Genomic DNA, 16130 nt, shown 5'->3' with positions numbered 1-16130 from the left:
GTCCGTAGACTAGGTCTGATTCAGGACAGACGGTAGAACTGCAGTGTAAAAGTGCACGCCAGTCAGATGAACGGGAGCTGTGAGTGGCTTTGACACGTGTGTTTTCTCTCATGTCTCCAGGAGGGAGGAGGAGGCTGCAGCAAAGCGTGCCAGAGAGGAGGAGGCGCAGAGGAGAGAGGAAGAGGAGAGTAGGAAACGGCAACAACAGATCCAGAAGTGGAGTGACGCACGGCAGTACTTCTGCCAGAAGGGGGCGTTGTGGGACTGGAGATACCCCAACAAAACCCTTCCAACACCACCACCACCACCACCACCTCGAAAATGCAAGGAGCCCGCCTGGCAGGAGCAAGGGGGCTGGGACTGCAGCTCTACCCCCGCCGGTTGTCGAGGTCCCTGGGAGACCCAGGAGGACATCAGGTTCAACTGGTACGACAGGAAACAGGGCCGCAGTGCCACCTGGCACGCCCAGGAACCACCCAACGTCTACAAGTGGAGCGCCGGACAGAGAGGCAGTGGTAGCCTGCACAGCAGGGAGGGAACCAATAAGAGATGGCAGCAGGAGGAGTATCTCCATCCCCCAGCACAGCAGCAGAGCGGAGGGAGGGAACCCTGGCAGCGGAACAGCGGAGGAGGAGGTGCTACCGGTCTATACGGCAGCAGCAGCAGAAGGGGTCACGGACTTCCTGGTGTGCTCGCTGACCGTGTCATGACGGAAGGGCCGAGCAGCACGGAGTCTCTTCACAGGATGGACTTCACCAGCGACCAGCTGGATCCGGTCGGGTCCTTCGACCAGCTACACAGATACGCTCACTTCGAACCGCAAGATGACGGCCGGAAGGGTGGACACCAGAACATGGCCCAGGAAGGGCCAGCCGGTGGAGCAGAACACGATCGTAAAAGTGGCATGGGGCCCAAGGCGTTCGGTAGTAATCCTAAACTCGACAAGGCCTGTCGCTGGTCCCCTTATCCGTCCCATAAGGAGACCCACCCTCATCCTCACCCCTCAGAGAAGCACCCAAAGGGTCCTCCTCCTCCCCCAACCTTCCAGACCCCCCAGACCCCCTTGGGCCAGGGCAGAGATGTGGATCCGAGACCCAGACGTGACATAACGCTGGACCTCCACCGCTCCTCTGGTCTGAAGCCGACTCAGTCCAGACAGGACCTGCGAGCAGGCCAGCAGAGAGCAGCCCAGCAGCAGAGGTCTCCTGATCATAGTGTAGAAGGGAGGGAACCCAGGAAGCTTAGAGACATCTCTACAAGGATCAGTAGCAGTGATAACAGCAATAGTTTGAGGACAGACAGACAAACCTCCTCATCTTCCTCTGGGTCCACCTCCACCAGACGGAGGGCAGCTAAACCATCAGAGTGCCTTGAGAAAGGCCTGTCCTCCTCTTCGACTACCAGCCTCAAGACCCACCTGGGTAGGGCCTCTAGCCCCACCCTCAACCTAACTTCCAGCCCCAAGACCCACCTCAGTAGGGCCTCCAGCCCCACCCTCAACCTAACTTCCAGCCCCAAGACCCACCTCAGTAGGGCCTCCAGCCCCACCCTCAACCTAACTTCCAGCCCCAAGACCCACCTCAGTAGGGCCTCTAGCCCCACCCTCAACCTAACTTCCAGCCCCAAGACCCACCTCAGTAGGGCCTCCAGCCCCAGCCCCACCCTAACTTCCAGCCCCAAGACCCACCTCAGTAGGGCCTCCAGCCCCACCTTCAATCTAACCCCCAGCCCCAAGACCCACCTCAGTAGGGCCTCCAGCCCCACCTTCAATCTAACCCCCAGCCCCAAGACCCACCTCAGTAGGGCCTCCAGCCCTAGCCCCTCTACCACCCCCAGGACCCAGCTGAGCCGAGCCTCCAGCCAGGACTCGGACCAGCCTAGGTTGTCCAGACACAGAAGCCAGGATTTGGGGAGGAGGCAGGGATCAAAATCCCCCCAGCAGGACCAGGAGCAGCTGCTGACCGAGATGCTGAGGAGAGCCAAGGAGACGCTGCTAGACAAGAGGATCTCCGTGGAGCTGTCTGCTGTTAACCACAGGACCGAGGGACAGAAAGCAGTGTCCAACGACCATAGGATGGAGAAAAAGGAGAGGAAGATGGTGCTACACATCGAGGAACAACAACAGGTGGAGAGCTCCGCTGGCGTTACGGTCGCAGACGACAACAGACAGAAGAGAGGGAAGTCGTCTAGACAGACCAGAGCTAGCAGCAGAGCTAACCCAGCTGAGGACAGAGCTAGCAGCAGAGCTAACCCAGCTGAGGGCAGAGCTAGCAGCAGAGCTAACCCAGCTGAGGGCAGAGCTAGCAGCAGAGCTAACCCAGCTGAGGGCAGAGCTAGCAGCAGAGCTAACCCAGCTGAGGGCAGAGCTAGCAGCAGAGCTAACCCAGCTGAGGGCAGAGCTAGCAGCAGAGCAGCTGAGGGCAGAGCTAACCCCAGCTGAGGGCAGAGCTAGCAGCAGAGCTAACCCAGCTGAGGGCAGAGCTAGCAGCAGAGCTAACCCAGCTGAGGACAGAGCTAGCAGCAGAGCTAACCCAGCTGAGGGCAGAGCTAGCAGCAGAGCTAACCCAGCTGAGGACAGAGCTAGCAGCAGAGCTAACCCAGCTGAGGACAGAGCTGCTGCTACTGAGCCTTTAGAGACCATGATGGAGTTTGTGACGTCTCCCTCAGACAACCACCTGTCTGTTCAGTCTGTCCAGGTCAGCACTTCCACCATGGAGTCCCCAGAGGGGGCTGTGCTCTCTCTCTCTCCCAGGGAGGAGGCGATGGGGGAGAGGGAGGAGGCGAGGGGCCTGGTGGCTGGAGAGGAGGCCATGGAAGTAGCAGACGCAGGTCTATGGTCAGACAGTGACCCCTTGAGAACCATCGATCCTAACCTTGACCTCCACACGACCTCTGACCCCTCCTCAGGCTCCACCCAGACCAAACCCACCCTGCCCCTCGGCCTAAAGAGGGACCTCACCCGACACATCGGCTCCAAGACCAAGAGCGGCAGCCACGAGCCCAATCTGAACATAGCCCGGCGGATTAGGAACGTGAGCGGGACGAGGAGAGGGGATGCGGAGAAGGATTTGGGGCTGAAGCCAACGTTAAGACAGCTCATCAGTTCGTCGGGGTCACGACGCTGTGTCAACTGGGACCAGGTGTACCAGGAAGTCCACAGGAAGAAGCAGCAGCAGGGGAAAGGCATGCCCAGGTGAGCGGTAATCTGGACAATTACCTGCAGCATCTCGGTGTGGGAGTTCTGCTCTAGGATCAGTTTTACCTTTTAGATGGTAATATACACTGAGCTCTTTCCATGACGTAGACTGACCGGGTGAATCCAGGTGAAAGCTATGATCCCTTATTGATGTCACTTGTTAAATTCACTTTAATCAGTGTAGATGAAGGGGAGGAGACAGGTTGAAGTAGGCTTTTTGAACCTTGAGACAATTGAGACATGGATTCTGTATGTGTGTCACTCAGAGGGTGAATGGGGAAGACAAAATATTTGTGCCTTTAAACGGGTTATGGTAGTAGGTGCCAGGCCGCACCGGTTTGTGTCAAGAACTGAAACGCTGCTGGGTTTTTCACACTCAACAGTTTCCTGTGTGTATCAAGAATGGTCCACCACCCAAAGGACATCCAGCCAACTTGACACAGCTGTGGGAAGTATTGGAGTCAACATGGGGCCAGCATCCCTGTGGAACGCTTTCGACACCTTGTAGAGTCCACACCCCGACGAATTAAGGCTGTTCTGAGGGCAAAGGGGGGGGGTGCAACTCAATACTAGGAAGGTGTTCCTAATGATTGGTATAGTAATTATAGAGATAATGGGGTACCTGATCCTAGATTAGCTCTGCTATTCTGATGCTTGGTACATGCACTCAGTGGCCAGTTTATTAGGTACACCACCCCGTTTCACAGAAATAGTTTGCTCCTACAGACAGTGAGTCTCGTGGCCGTGGCTTGCAATATAAAGCAGGCATCGAGGCATTCAGTTACTGTTGGATTGAACATTAGAATGGGCAGAACGAGTGACCAAAGCGACGTTCGGCGCGGTAGGATCGACAGTACCAGGCGGGTCAGATCCAGTATCTCATATCACGCACGGTTTATCGAGAACGACTGAGCGAAAACAAAAACAACAACATCCGGTCAGCTGCAGTCCTGTGGGTGAAAACAGCTCGTTTTTATTTATTTATTTATTTTACCTTTTTATTTAACTAGGCAAGTCAGTTAAGAACAAATTCTTATTTTCAATGACGGCCTAGGAACAGTGGGTTAAACTGCCTGTTCAGGGGCAGAACGACAGGAAACAGGAACAGGAAGTCCTCTCTCGTTGACGAGAAATGTCCGAGGAGAACGGCCAGAACGGTACAAGCCAATCAGGCGGCCCACAAACAGACCACTAATAACGCAGAACGACATCGCAGAAAGCACAACTCGTTGGTCACTGAAGGGGCAGACTACCGGGTTCCCCTCCTAACAGTCCATCCTGCCTGGTGTCAACGGTACTGGCTGGTGGTGTAACGGTGTGGGGAATGTTATTCCTGGCACACGTTAAGTCCCCTTGATACCAATTGAGCAATGTGTTCCATGCCTCAAATAATTCCAGATGTTCTGGAGGCAAATGGTGGAGTCGGAGCCGGTACTAGATGGTGTACCTAATAAACTGGCCACTGAGTCTACAGCCCCTTGCCTTTTAACAGTAGGCTAGGTGCCAGTCTGTTTCTCATCTCTTATGGAATCCATAATGCCCCCCAAAAAATAGTTTGGCTTGACAATGACAAAAGCACTTGGGGACCTTTTTTAAAAAGTACATGTGTCCTGTCAGTCATGTTTACATGTATGTGGAGTTGGTGGTAATGGATGACTGAACATGAGATGTATCCTGTCTCGTCTTATCAGGTTTGGTATCGAGATGGTGTCCTGTGACCAGGAGGGGGAAGACATTCCTCTGGCTGAGGGATTTCAGTGGGAGACCCTCTTCGGCCTCGGAGACTCTGGACCCGCCTTCGCCCCAGTGACTCCTCGCAAACGCAGCCTCTCGGAGAGTAGCGTGGCTCCAGACCGCTCGACCGCCAACCTCTCCTCTCTCTTCGGGGGTCAGACCCCTGGTCAGGCGATGCCAGGAGAGAGGGCACCCGGAGATGGGGCTGGAAGGGAAGTGAGATGCAGCTCAGACCAGCAAAGCTCCTCGTCCTTCAGAGACCCCCAGCAGCCTAAAATGGAGGCGACACCGTGTGAAGACGGAGCACAGAGAGAAGTACAGGGGCCACTACCAGAGGGGCCCCCAGGGGTCGAGCCGAGACCTGACTCCGTGATAGGGGACAGCAGCTCGGGGACGGAGCAGACCGACACGCAGGGAGCCAGGATGAAACGACGTGCAGTTGGGGACATTGCATGTCCTGAAATCCCTCATTCAGAGAGGAAGAGTAAAAGAATGAAGGTCAAGTCCAAAAAAGGTGAACATCCTGTTACTGTAGTAACTGTTACTATGGTAACCCCTCTAGGACAGCAGGACACTGGTGAACATCCTGTTACTGTAGTAACTGTTACTATAGTAACCCCTCTAGGACAGCAGGACACTGGTGAACATCCTGTTACTGTAGTAACTGTTTCTATAATACTAGATGTGATGCTGTCTGAGATGGTCACTGTTCAGGCCAGGTACTCGTTCGTCACTCAGTAAACCATCATTTTATTGTCCTTCAGAGCGTCTACAGGTGGACCATCTCCTTGCTGTGTCTCTGAGAGAGGAGGATCTGAGCCGGTCTCTACAAGGGGTCGACAACAGCCTGATCCAGGCCAGGGCTGCACTACAGGCTGCCTACATGGAGGTCCAGCGCCTCCTAGTGGTCAAACAGCAGGTACTACACCTCCCAGCCTACACTGGTACTGTCAGATTACATTCATTTCAGTTCAAATGTGACATTCTTAATCCCTGAGTGACAACCAGGAAGTCCTTGTCAGTGTGTGTCCCCCATCATGTGGTATGAGCTGTTGGGGACAACCAGGAAGTCCTTGTCAGTGTGTGTCCCCATCATGTGGTGTGAGCTGTTGAGGACAACCAGGAAGTCCTTGTCACTGTGTCCCCCATCATGTGGTGTGAGCTGTTGGGGACAACCAGGAAGTCCTTGTCACTGTGTGTCCCCCATCATGTGGTGTGAGCTGTTGGGGACAACCAGGAAGTTCTTGTCACTGTGTGTCCCATCATGTGGTGTGAGCTGTTGGGGACAACCAGGAAGTCCTTGTCAGTGTGTGTCCCCCATCATGTGGTATGAGCTGTTGGGGACAACCAGGAAGTCCTTGTCACTGTGTGTCCCCCATCATGTGGTATGAGCTGTTGGGGACAACCAGGAAGTCCTTGTCACTGTGTGTGTCCCCCATCATGTGGTATGAGCTGTTGGGGACAACCAGGAAGTCCTTGTCACTGTGTGTGTCCCCCATCATGTGGTATGAGCTGTTGGGGACAACCAGGAAGTCCTTGTCACTGTGTGTGTCCCCCATCATGTGGTATGAGCTGTTGGGGACAACCAGGAAGTCCTTGTCAGTGTGTGTGTCCCATCATGTGGTATGAGCTGTTGGGGACAACCAGGAAGTCCTTGTCACTGTGTGTGTGTCCCATCATGTGGTATGAGCTGTTGGGGACAACCAGGAAGTCCTTGTCACTGTGTCCCATCATGTGGTGTGAGCTGTTGGGGACAACCAGGAAGTCCTTGTCAGTGTGTGTCCCCCATCATGTGGTATGAGCTGTTGGGGACAACCTGGAAGTCCTTGTCACTGTGTGTCCCCCATCATGTGGTATGAGCTGTTGGGGACAACCAGGAAGTCCTTGTCACTGTGTCCCATCATGTGGTGTGAGCTGTTGGGGACAACCAGGAAGTCCTTGTCAGTGTGTGTCCCCCATCATGTGGTATGAGCTGTTGGGGACAACCTGGAAGTCCTTGTCACTGTGTGTCCCCCATCATGTGGTATGAGCTGTTGGGGACAACCAGGAAGTCCTTGTCACTGTGTGTGTGTCCCATCATGTGGTATGAGCTGTTGGGGACAATCAGGAAGTCCTTGTCACTGTGTGTCCCCCATCATGTGGTATGAGCTGTTGGGGACAACCAGGAAGTCCTTGTCACTGTGTGTGTCCCCCATCATGTGGTATGAGCTGTTGGAGACAACCAGGAAGTCCTTGTCACTGTGTGTGTCCCCCATCATGTGGTATGAGCTGTTGGGGACAACCAGGAAGTCCTTGTCACTGTGTGTGTCCCCCATCATGTGGTATGAGCTGTTGGGGACAACCAGGAAGTCCTTGTCAGTGTGTGTCCCCCATCATGTGGTGTGAGCTGTTGGGGACAACCAGGAAGTCCTTGTCACTGTGTGTGTCCCCCATCATGTGGTATGAGCTGTTGGGGACAACCAGGAAGTCCTTGTCACTGTGTCCCATCATGTGGTGTGAGCTGTTGGGGACAACCAGGAAGTCCTTGTCACTGTGTGTGTCCCCCATCATGTGGTATGAGCTGTTGGGGACAACCAGGAAGTCCTTGTCACTGTGTCCCATCATGTGGTATGAGCTGTTGGGGACAACCAGGAAGTCCTTGTCACTGTGTGTGTCCCCCATCATGTGGTATGAGCTGTTGGGGACAACCAGGAAGTCCTTGTCAGTGTGTGTCCCCCATCATGTGGTATGAGCTGTTGGGGACAACCAGGAAGTCCTTGTCACTGTGTGTGTCCCCCATCATGTGGTGTGAGCTGTTGGGGACAACCAGGAAGTTCTTGTCACTGTGTGTCCCCCATCATGTGGTATGAGCTGTTGGGGACAACCAGGAAGTCCTTGTCACTGTCCCCCATCATGTGGTATGAGCTGTTGGGGACAACCAGGAAGTCCTTGTCACTGTGTGTGTCCCCCATCATGTGGTATGAGCTGTTGGGGACAACCAGGAAGTCCTTGTCACTGTGTGTCCCCCATCATGTGGTGTGAGCTGTTGGGGACAACCAGGAAGTCCTTGTCACTGTGTGTGTCCCCCATCATGTGGTGTGAGCTGTTGGGGACAACCAGGAAGTCCTTGTCACTGTGTGTGTCCCCCATCATGTGGTATGAGCTGTTGGGGACAACCAGGAAGTCCTTGTCAGTGTGTGTGTGTCCCCCATCATGTGGTAAAGAAAGAGGAAGGTACAGCTGTAGAACCCCAGACAGAAATTACCCAGAAGTCCACGATGACAACATGATATAATAAGGAACTTAACCCATCCAAACGTCTTGGGTCTGACATCATGTTATTGTTTTGATGGTCTCTCAGGTTTCCATGGAGATGAGTACTCTCAGAAGGAAGCGTATTGAGTTGCTTCAAGGGATACAAGGTAAACCAAGGCTTTAAACTGATGATTTTGTGTCAACTAAATGAGCACTCTCTTCTTTTTTTTTTTTAATAAGTCTGGTGTGGATGTGACATCTTGTCTTTTCTCACTATCTGAAATATGGGTAACTTGTTATAAGCATGTATGAACCTTTTTTGTACTGTCTTAAAATACGGCTTTTAATATGTTCTGTTTTGACTCTTGGTGTGTGTCTCAGGTGGTGTTGAGAGCCTTTCCCTGCCCAGAGTGAAGAGCTGTGAAGAGGAGATGCCTTTAGAGATGTCCCTGCTGTCGCCTCTAACAGAACCCCCTGTCGTCAGTCCCAACCAGGTTCCCCTCTACCTCCCCCCCTGCTCCACGCCCCCCTCCCTGTCCCCTAGCCACCAGACCCACCCCCAGCCTATCACACAGTCAGTAGTTATCAAGCAGGAGCCCCTGTCCCCTGGTAGGGTGACCACTAAGACGGAGGATGTGGAGAGAGCAGTGACCGTTCACCACGGCTCTCACAGCACCACGCCAGAGCCCACGCCCATCCCTACAGCCCCTCACGCAGGTATGGCCTGTCACCACACACACACACACACTGGTAAACATTCACTCAGAAATGGCCTGAATTTAATTTAGCCATTTCTCTCGTTCTCTCTTTTTTTCTTAGATTGTGCCTCCAGCTGCCAACCGGTCCGAGGGAGGAAGTCTGAGCGTCAGCGAGTCAGCAGAGAGCTCTCTCAAGAGGGCAGCAGTCTACCTGTAGGAGCATGTGTAGAATGGAAGGACCCCTCGGCAGGTTCACCAGGCCCGGTCCAGTCGGGAGAGAGGGGTGTTCAGGTTACCACAGCAGACAGGGGTAACTTCAAGCCCCACCCAGCCCCACTGTCAGGCCCATCCAGCCGCAAGAGCTCCAGAGCTGGGATCCAGGACCTAGAAACCTCCCCCGTCCTTCCTCTGTCCCTCGCTCCGTCCAACGTGCCGCCTCAGGCGGAGGTGAAGACCATAAAGCGTGTGAGGAAGTTGAAGAAGAAGAGGGTGCTGAGGAAGGCCAAGGGGGAGGAGCAACAGCTTGACAACAGCGACACAGAACTGGAAGCGGAGACTACCTTCTCCCGACCTGTCAGACTCGTCGGAACCCGCAGGAAACCCAACGGCGGATGCCGGCCCCAGGTCACCACATCCTCCTCCACGTCCAGCCCGCCCGGAACATCAGAGGACAGGGGAGAGCGTCCAGGACCACCGGGGTCTCCAGCCACGACGAGACCCAAGGAGAGGCAGGAGGACTCCGACTCCTCTCTGGAGATGGTCGTGCTCCCCCAGGCAGCTCCAGGTGAGGTGGTCACCATTGACACCTCGGGTCCAGAGGATGGAGACGTGGACATCTGCCCCCGGCCACAGCCTGCTGTCTCACCCCCAGCCCCAGACACACTGGAGGCGGAGCCCCAGAAGCTGGCCTGCAATGAGGTGACCTCCACCAGCGAGATGGATGGTAGCTCTGTAGGCAAGAGGTGAGCGTGATATGTCATGTACAGGGCTGGACAGATATATTGGCATCTTGACACTTTTCTCAGATAATTCCCTGTTTTTCTTCTAAAATAAGTTTACAATAATTTAAAAATAATAATAAATAATTAAAATTAAAAAAAAAAAAAAACCGTTATTGTATTTTCAACATTTTCAGAAGCAATTTTATTTTTGGTACCGCTAATCTAGTACTTGGTTAAACAAACTTTGGCTGAAATAACTGCAGACAAATGCTTCTTGTAGCCATCAGTGAGCTTTTGCTGCAACTTGGCACAATCTTCAGCATCACACTGCTCTTATTAAAGCATTTTGCCTGGTATTCTGCTCATTTTTTTTTCATCTATGAAACATTTGATCTCCATTAGAGTTATAGAACTGTTAAGAGTGGCCTGTGTATTGTAGACTTCACCCTTTGCTAATGTTTTTTATTTATTTTTTAAATGGTGTTGTTTAGAAGGAGTTCAAAGGTGAATTGAGTTATTGTACACGCCCACTTCACAGAGTAGGCGTTCCCAAATGGAAATATGCAAATACATGCTAGAACACGCCAATAGGATCTCACCCAGCTCTACCTCCTTGTTTGTTCTACCCACTATGATTAATTTTCTCCCATTAGAAACGACAGGCTGTGGTCTATCTTGGCTTAGAAAAAATCTTTGCTACCGTGCTCTGAGCACGCAAAACAGACTGCAAGCTCATTGATGGTTTACAATAAGCTTTTGTCTCCAGTTATCTTGGCCAAAGGCTGTGCAAGTCCTAGTTCCGTGGTGCCAATAATTAGGTCTTAGCTCTGTAGCGCCAATAGCTCGGTCTTAGCTCTGTGGTGCCAATAACTAGGTCTTAGCTCCGTGGTGCCAATAGCTCGATCTTAGCTCTGTGGTGCCAATAATTATGTCCTAGCTCTGTGGTGCCAATAATTCGGTCTTAGCTCCGTGGTGCCAATAGCTCGATCTTAGCTCTGTGGTGCCAATAATTATGTCCTAGCTCTGTGGTGCCAATAATTAGGTCCTAGCTCCGTGGTGCCAATAATTAGGTCCTAGCTCCGTGGTGCCAATAATTAGGTCCTAGCTCCGTGGTGCCAATAATTAGGCCCTCGCTCCGTGGTGCCAATAGCTCGGTCTTAGCTCCGTGGTGCCAATAATTAGGTCCTAGTTCCGTGGTGCCAATAATTAGGTCCTAGTTCCGTGGTGCCAATAATTAGGTCCTAGTTCCGTGGTGCCAATAATGAGGTCCTAGTTCCGTGGTGCCAATAATGAGGTCTTAGCTCCGTGGTGCCAATAATGAGGTCCTAGCTCCGTGGTGTCAATAATGAGGTCCTAGCTCCTTGGTGCCAATAATGAGGTCCTATATTTTAGCCTATAGGTTAGGCTAAAAGGCGATAGGTTAGGCTAAAAGGCTATAGGTCTAAAAGGCTATAGGTTAGGCTAAAAGGCTATAGGTTAGGTTAGGCTAAAAGGCTATAGGTTAGGTTAAAAGGCTATAGGTTAGGCTAAAAGGCGATAGGTTAGGCTAAAAGGCGATAGGTTAGGCTAAAAGGCTATAGGTTAGGCTAAAAGGCTATAGGTTAGGCTAAAAGGCTATAGGTCTAAAAGGCGATAGGTTAGGCTAAAAGGCTATAGGTTAGGCTAAAAGGCTATAGGTTAGGCTAAAAGGCGATAGGTTAGGCTAAAAGGCGATAGGTTAGGCTAAAAGGCTATAGGTCTAAAAGGCTATAGGTTAGGCTAAAAGGCTATAGGTTAGGCTAAAAGGCGATAGGTTAGGTTAGGCTAAAAGGCTATAGGTTAGGTTAGGCTAAAAGGCTATAGGTTAGGCTAAAAGGCTATAGGTTAGGCTAAAAGGCGATAGGTTAGGCTAAAAGGCTATAGGTTAGGTTAAAAGGCGATAGGTTAGGCTAAAAGGCGATAGGTTAGGCTAAAAGGCGATAGGTTAGGCTAAAAGGCTATAGGTTAGGCTAAAAGGCGATAGGTTAGGCTAAAAGGCGATAGGTTAGGCTAAAAGGCTATAGGTCTAAAAGGCTATAGGTTAGGCTAAAAGGCTATAGGTTAGGCTAAAAGGCGATAGGTTAGGCTAAAAGGCTATAGGTTAGGCTAAAAGGCTATAGGTTAGGCTAAAAGGCTATAGGCTAAAAGGCTATAGGTTAGGCTAAAAGGCTATAGGTTAGGCTAAAAGGCTATAGGTTAGGCTAAAATAGGTTAGGCTAAAAGGCGATAGGTTAGGCTAAAAGGCTATAGGTTAGGCTAAAAGGCTATAGGTTAGGCTAAAAGGCTATAGGTTAGGCTAAAAGGCTATAGGTTAGGTTAGGCTAAAAGGCTATAGGTTAGGTTAGGCTAAAAGGCTATAGGTTAGGTTAGGCTAAAAGGCTATAGGTTAGGCTAAAAGGCTTAGGTAAAGGCTATAAAAGGCTATAGGTTAGGCTAAAATAGGTTAGGCTAAAAGGCTATAGGTTAGGCTAAAAGGCTATAGGTTAGGCTAAAAGGCTATAGGTTAGGCTAAAAGGCGATAGGTTAGGCTAAAAGGCGATAGGTTAGGCTAAAAGGCTATAGGTTAGGCTAAAAGGCGATAGGTTAGGCTAAAGGCTAAAGGCTTATAGGTTAGGCTAAAAGGCTATAGGTTAGGCTAAAAGGCTATAGGTTAGGCTAAAAGGCTATAGGCTATAGGTTAGGCTAAAAGGCTATAGGTTAGGCTAAATAGGTTAGGCTAAAAGGCTATAGGTTAGGTTAGGCTAAAAGGCTATAGGTTAGGCTAAAAGGCTATAGGTTAGGCTAAAAGGCTATAGGTTAAAGGCTATAGGTTAGGCTAAAAGGCTATAGGTTAGGTTAAAAGGCTATAGGTTAGGCTAAAAGGCTATAGGTTAGGCTAAAAGGCTATAGGTTAGGCTAAAAGGCTATAGGTTAGGCTAAAAGGCTATATAGGTTAGGCTAAAAGGCTATAGGTTAGGCTAAAGGCTATAGGTTAGGCTAAGGTTAAGGCTAAGGCTATAGGTTAGGTTAGGCTAGGTTAGGCTAAAAGGCTAAAAGGCTAGGTTAGGCTAAAGGCTATAGGTTAGGCTAAAAGGCTAGGTTAGGCTAAAAGGCTATAGGTTAGGTTAGGCTAAAAGGCTATAGGTTAGGTTAGGCTAAAAGGCTATAGGTTAGGTTAGGCTAAAAGGCTATAGGTTAGGTTAGGCTAAAAGGCTATAGGTTAGGCTAAAAGGCTATAGGTTATAGGTTAGGCTAAAAGGCTATAGGTTAGGCTAAAAGGGTTAGGTTAGGCTATAGGTTAGGCTAAAAGGCTATAGGTTAGGCTAAAAGGCTATAGGTTAGGCTAAAAGGCTAGGTTAGGTTAAAGGCTATAGGTTAGGCTAAAGGCTATAGGTTAGGTTAAAAGGCTATAGGTTAGGTAAAAGGCTATAGGTTAGCTAAAAGGCTATAGGCTTAGGTTAGGTTAAAAGGCTATAGGTTAGGCTAAAAGGTTAGGTTAAAAAAAGGCTATAGATAAGGCTATAAAAGGCTATAGGTTAGGCTAAAAGGCTATAGGTTAGGTTAAAAGGCTATAGGTTAGGCTAAAAGGCTATTAGGTTAGGCTAAAAGGCTATAGGTTAGGTTAAAGGCTATAGGTTAGGCTAAAAGGCTATAGGTTAGGCTAAAAGGCTATAGGTTAGGCTAAAAGGCTATAGGTTAGGCTAAAATAGGTTAGGTTAAAAAGGCTATAGGTTAGGCTAAAAGGCTATAGGTTAGGCTAAAAGGTTAGGTTATAGGTTAGGCTAAAAGGCTATAGGTTAGGCTAAAATAGGTTAGGTTATAGGTTAGGCTAAAAGGCTATAGGTTAGGTTAGGCTAAAAGGCTATAGGTTAGGTTAGGCTAAAAGGCTATAGGTTAGGTTAGGCTAAAAGGCTATAGGTTAGGTTAGGCTAAAAGGCTATAGGTTAGGTTAGGCTAAAAGGCTATAGGTTAGGTTAGGCTAAAAGGCTATAGGTTAGGTTAAAAGGCTATAGGTTAGGCTAAAAGGCTATAGGTTAGGCTAAAAGGCTATAGGTTAGGCTAAAATAGGCTATAAAGGCTATAGGTTAGGCTAAAGGCTATATTAGGCTAAAAGGCTTAGGCTAAAAGGCTATAGGTTAGGCTAAAAGGCTATAGGTTAGGTTAGGCTAAGGTTAGGTTAGGCTAAAGCTATAGGTTAGGTTAGGCTAAAAGGCTATAGGTTAGGTTAAAAAGGCTATAGGTTAGGCTAAAAGGCTATAGGTTAGGCTAAAAGGCTATAGGTTAGGCTAAAAGGCTATAGGTTAGGCTAAAAGGCTATAGGGCTAAAGGCTTAGGTTAGGCTAAAAGGCTATAGGTTAGGCTAAAAAGGCTATAGGTTAGGCTAAAAGGCTATAGGTTATAGGTTAGGCTAAAAGGCTATAGGTTAGGCTAAAAGGTTAGGTTAGGCTAAAAGGCTATAGGTTAGGCTAAAAGGCTATAGGTTAGGCTAAAGGCTAAAAGGCTATTAGGCTAAAAGGGTTAGGCTAAAAGGCTAAGGGTTAGGCTAAAAGGCTATAGGTTAGGCTATAGGTTAGGCTAAAAGGCTATAGGTTAGGTTAAAAAAAGGCTATAGGGCTAAAGGTTAGGCTAAAAGGCTATAGGTTAGGCTAAAAGGCTATAGGTTAGGTTAAAGGCTAAAGGTTAGGCTATAGGTTAGGTTAGGCTAAAAGGCTATAGGTTAGGCTAAAAGGGTTATAGGTTAGGTTAGGCTAAAAGGCTATAGGTTAGGCTAAAAGGTTAGGTTAGGCTAAAGGCTATAGGTTAGGTTAGGCTAAAAGGCTATAGGTTAGGCTAAAAGGCTATAGGTTAGGTTAAAAGGCTATAGGTTAGGCTAAAAGGCTATAGGTTAGGTTAGGCTAAAAGGCTATAGGTTAGGCTAAAAGGCTATAGGTTAGGGCTATAGGTTAAAGGCTATAGGTTAGGTTAGGCTAAAAGGCTATAGGTTAGGTTAGGCTAAAAGGCTATAGGTTAGGTTAGGCTAAAAGGCTATAGGTTAGGTTAGGCTAAAAGGCTATAGGTTAGGTTAAAAGGCTATAGGTTAGGCTAAAAGGCTATAGGTTAGGTTAAAAGGCTATAGGTTAGGCTAAAAGGCTATAGGTTAGGTTAAAAGGCTATAGGTTAGGCTAAAAGGCTATAGGTTAGGCTAAAAGGCTATAGGTTAGGTTAGGCTAAAAGGCTATAGGTTAGGCTAAAAGGCTATAGGTTAGGTTAAAAGGCTATAGGTTAGGCTAAAAGGCTATAGGTTAGGCTAAAAGGCTATAGGTTAGGCTAAAAGGCTATAGGTTAGGTTAAAAGGCTATAGGTTAGGCTAAAAGGCTATAGGTTTGGCTATAGGTTTGGCTATAGGTTTGGCTATAGGTTAGGCTATAGGTTAGGCTATAGGTTAAAAGGCTATAGGTTAAAAGGCTATAGGTTAGGTTAGGCTAAAAGGCTATAGGTTAGGCTAAAAGGCTATAGGTTAGGCTAAAAGGCTATAGGTTAGGCTAAAAGGCTATAGGTTAGGCTAAAAGGCTATAGGTTAGGCTAAAAGGCTATAGGTTAGGCTAAAAGGCTATAGGTTAGGCTAAAAGGCTATAGGTTAGGCTAAAAGGCGATAGGTTAGGCTAAAAGGCTATAGGTTAGGCTAAAAGGCTATAGGTTAGGCTAAAAGGTTAGGCTAAAAGGTTAGGCTAAAAGGTTAGGCTAAAAGGCGATAGGTTAGGCTAAAAGGCGATAGGTTAGGCTAAAAGGCTATAGGTTAGTCTAAAAGGCTATAGGTTAGGCTAAAAGGCTATAGGTTAGGTTAGGCTAAAAGGCTATAGGTTAGGTTAGGCTAAAAGGCTATAGGTTAGGTTAGGCTAAAAGGCTATAGGTTAGGTTAAAAGGCTATAGGTTAGGTTAAAAGGCTATAGGTTAGGCTAAAAGGCTATAGGTTAGGCTAAAAGGCTATAGGTTAGGCTAAAAGGCTATAGGTTAGGCTAAAAGGCTATAGGTTAGGTTAGGCTAAAAGGCTATAGGTTAGGTTAGGCTAAAAGGCTATAGGTTAGGTTAGGCTAAAAGGCTATAGGTTAGGTTAGGCTAAAAGGCTATAGGTTAGGTTAAAAGGCTATAGGTTAGGTTAAAAGGCTATAGGTTAGGCTAAAAGGCTATAGGTTAGGCTAAAAGGCTATAGGTTAGGCTAAAAGGCTATAGGTTAGGCTAAAAGGCTATAGGTTAGGTTAAAAGGCTATAGGTTTGGCTATAGGTTAGGCTAAAAGGCTATAGGTTAGGTTAAAAGGCTATAGGTTAGGCTAAAAGGCTATAGGTTAGGCT

At 48.9% G+C, this 16130-nt stretch overlaps 1 protein-coding gene across 1 annotated transcript in view; it reads left to right on the top strand.

Annotated features, from left to right (window-relative positions):
* The window catches only part of znf106a (zinc finger protein 106a), a 65824-nt gene that overhangs the window by 27869 nt on the left and 21825 nt on the right, over positions 1–16130 (top strand). Inside the window, 7 exon segments of the mRNA XM_065025940.1 lie at positions 121–2424; positions 2426–3193; positions 4888–5444; positions 5695–5849; positions 8271–8331; positions 8546–8881; positions 8984–9824. Coding sequence (XP_064882012.1) covers positions 121–2424; positions 2426–3193; positions 4888–5444; positions 5695–5849; positions 8271–8331; positions 8546–8881; positions 8984–9824 — 5022 coding nt within the window.

The sequence above is a fragment of the Oncorhynchus nerka genome, linkage group LG12 (assembly GCF_034236695.1).
Source record: "Oncorhynchus nerka isolate Pitt River linkage group LG12, Oner_Uvic_2.0, whole genome shotgun sequence".
Taxonomy (NCBI): Eukaryota; Metazoa; Chordata; class Actinopteri; order Salmoniformes; family Salmonidae; genus Oncorhynchus; species Oncorhynchus nerka.
Note: the sequence above shows the minus strand (reverse complement) of the source record. Positions and strands in the feature narration are given on the sequence as shown.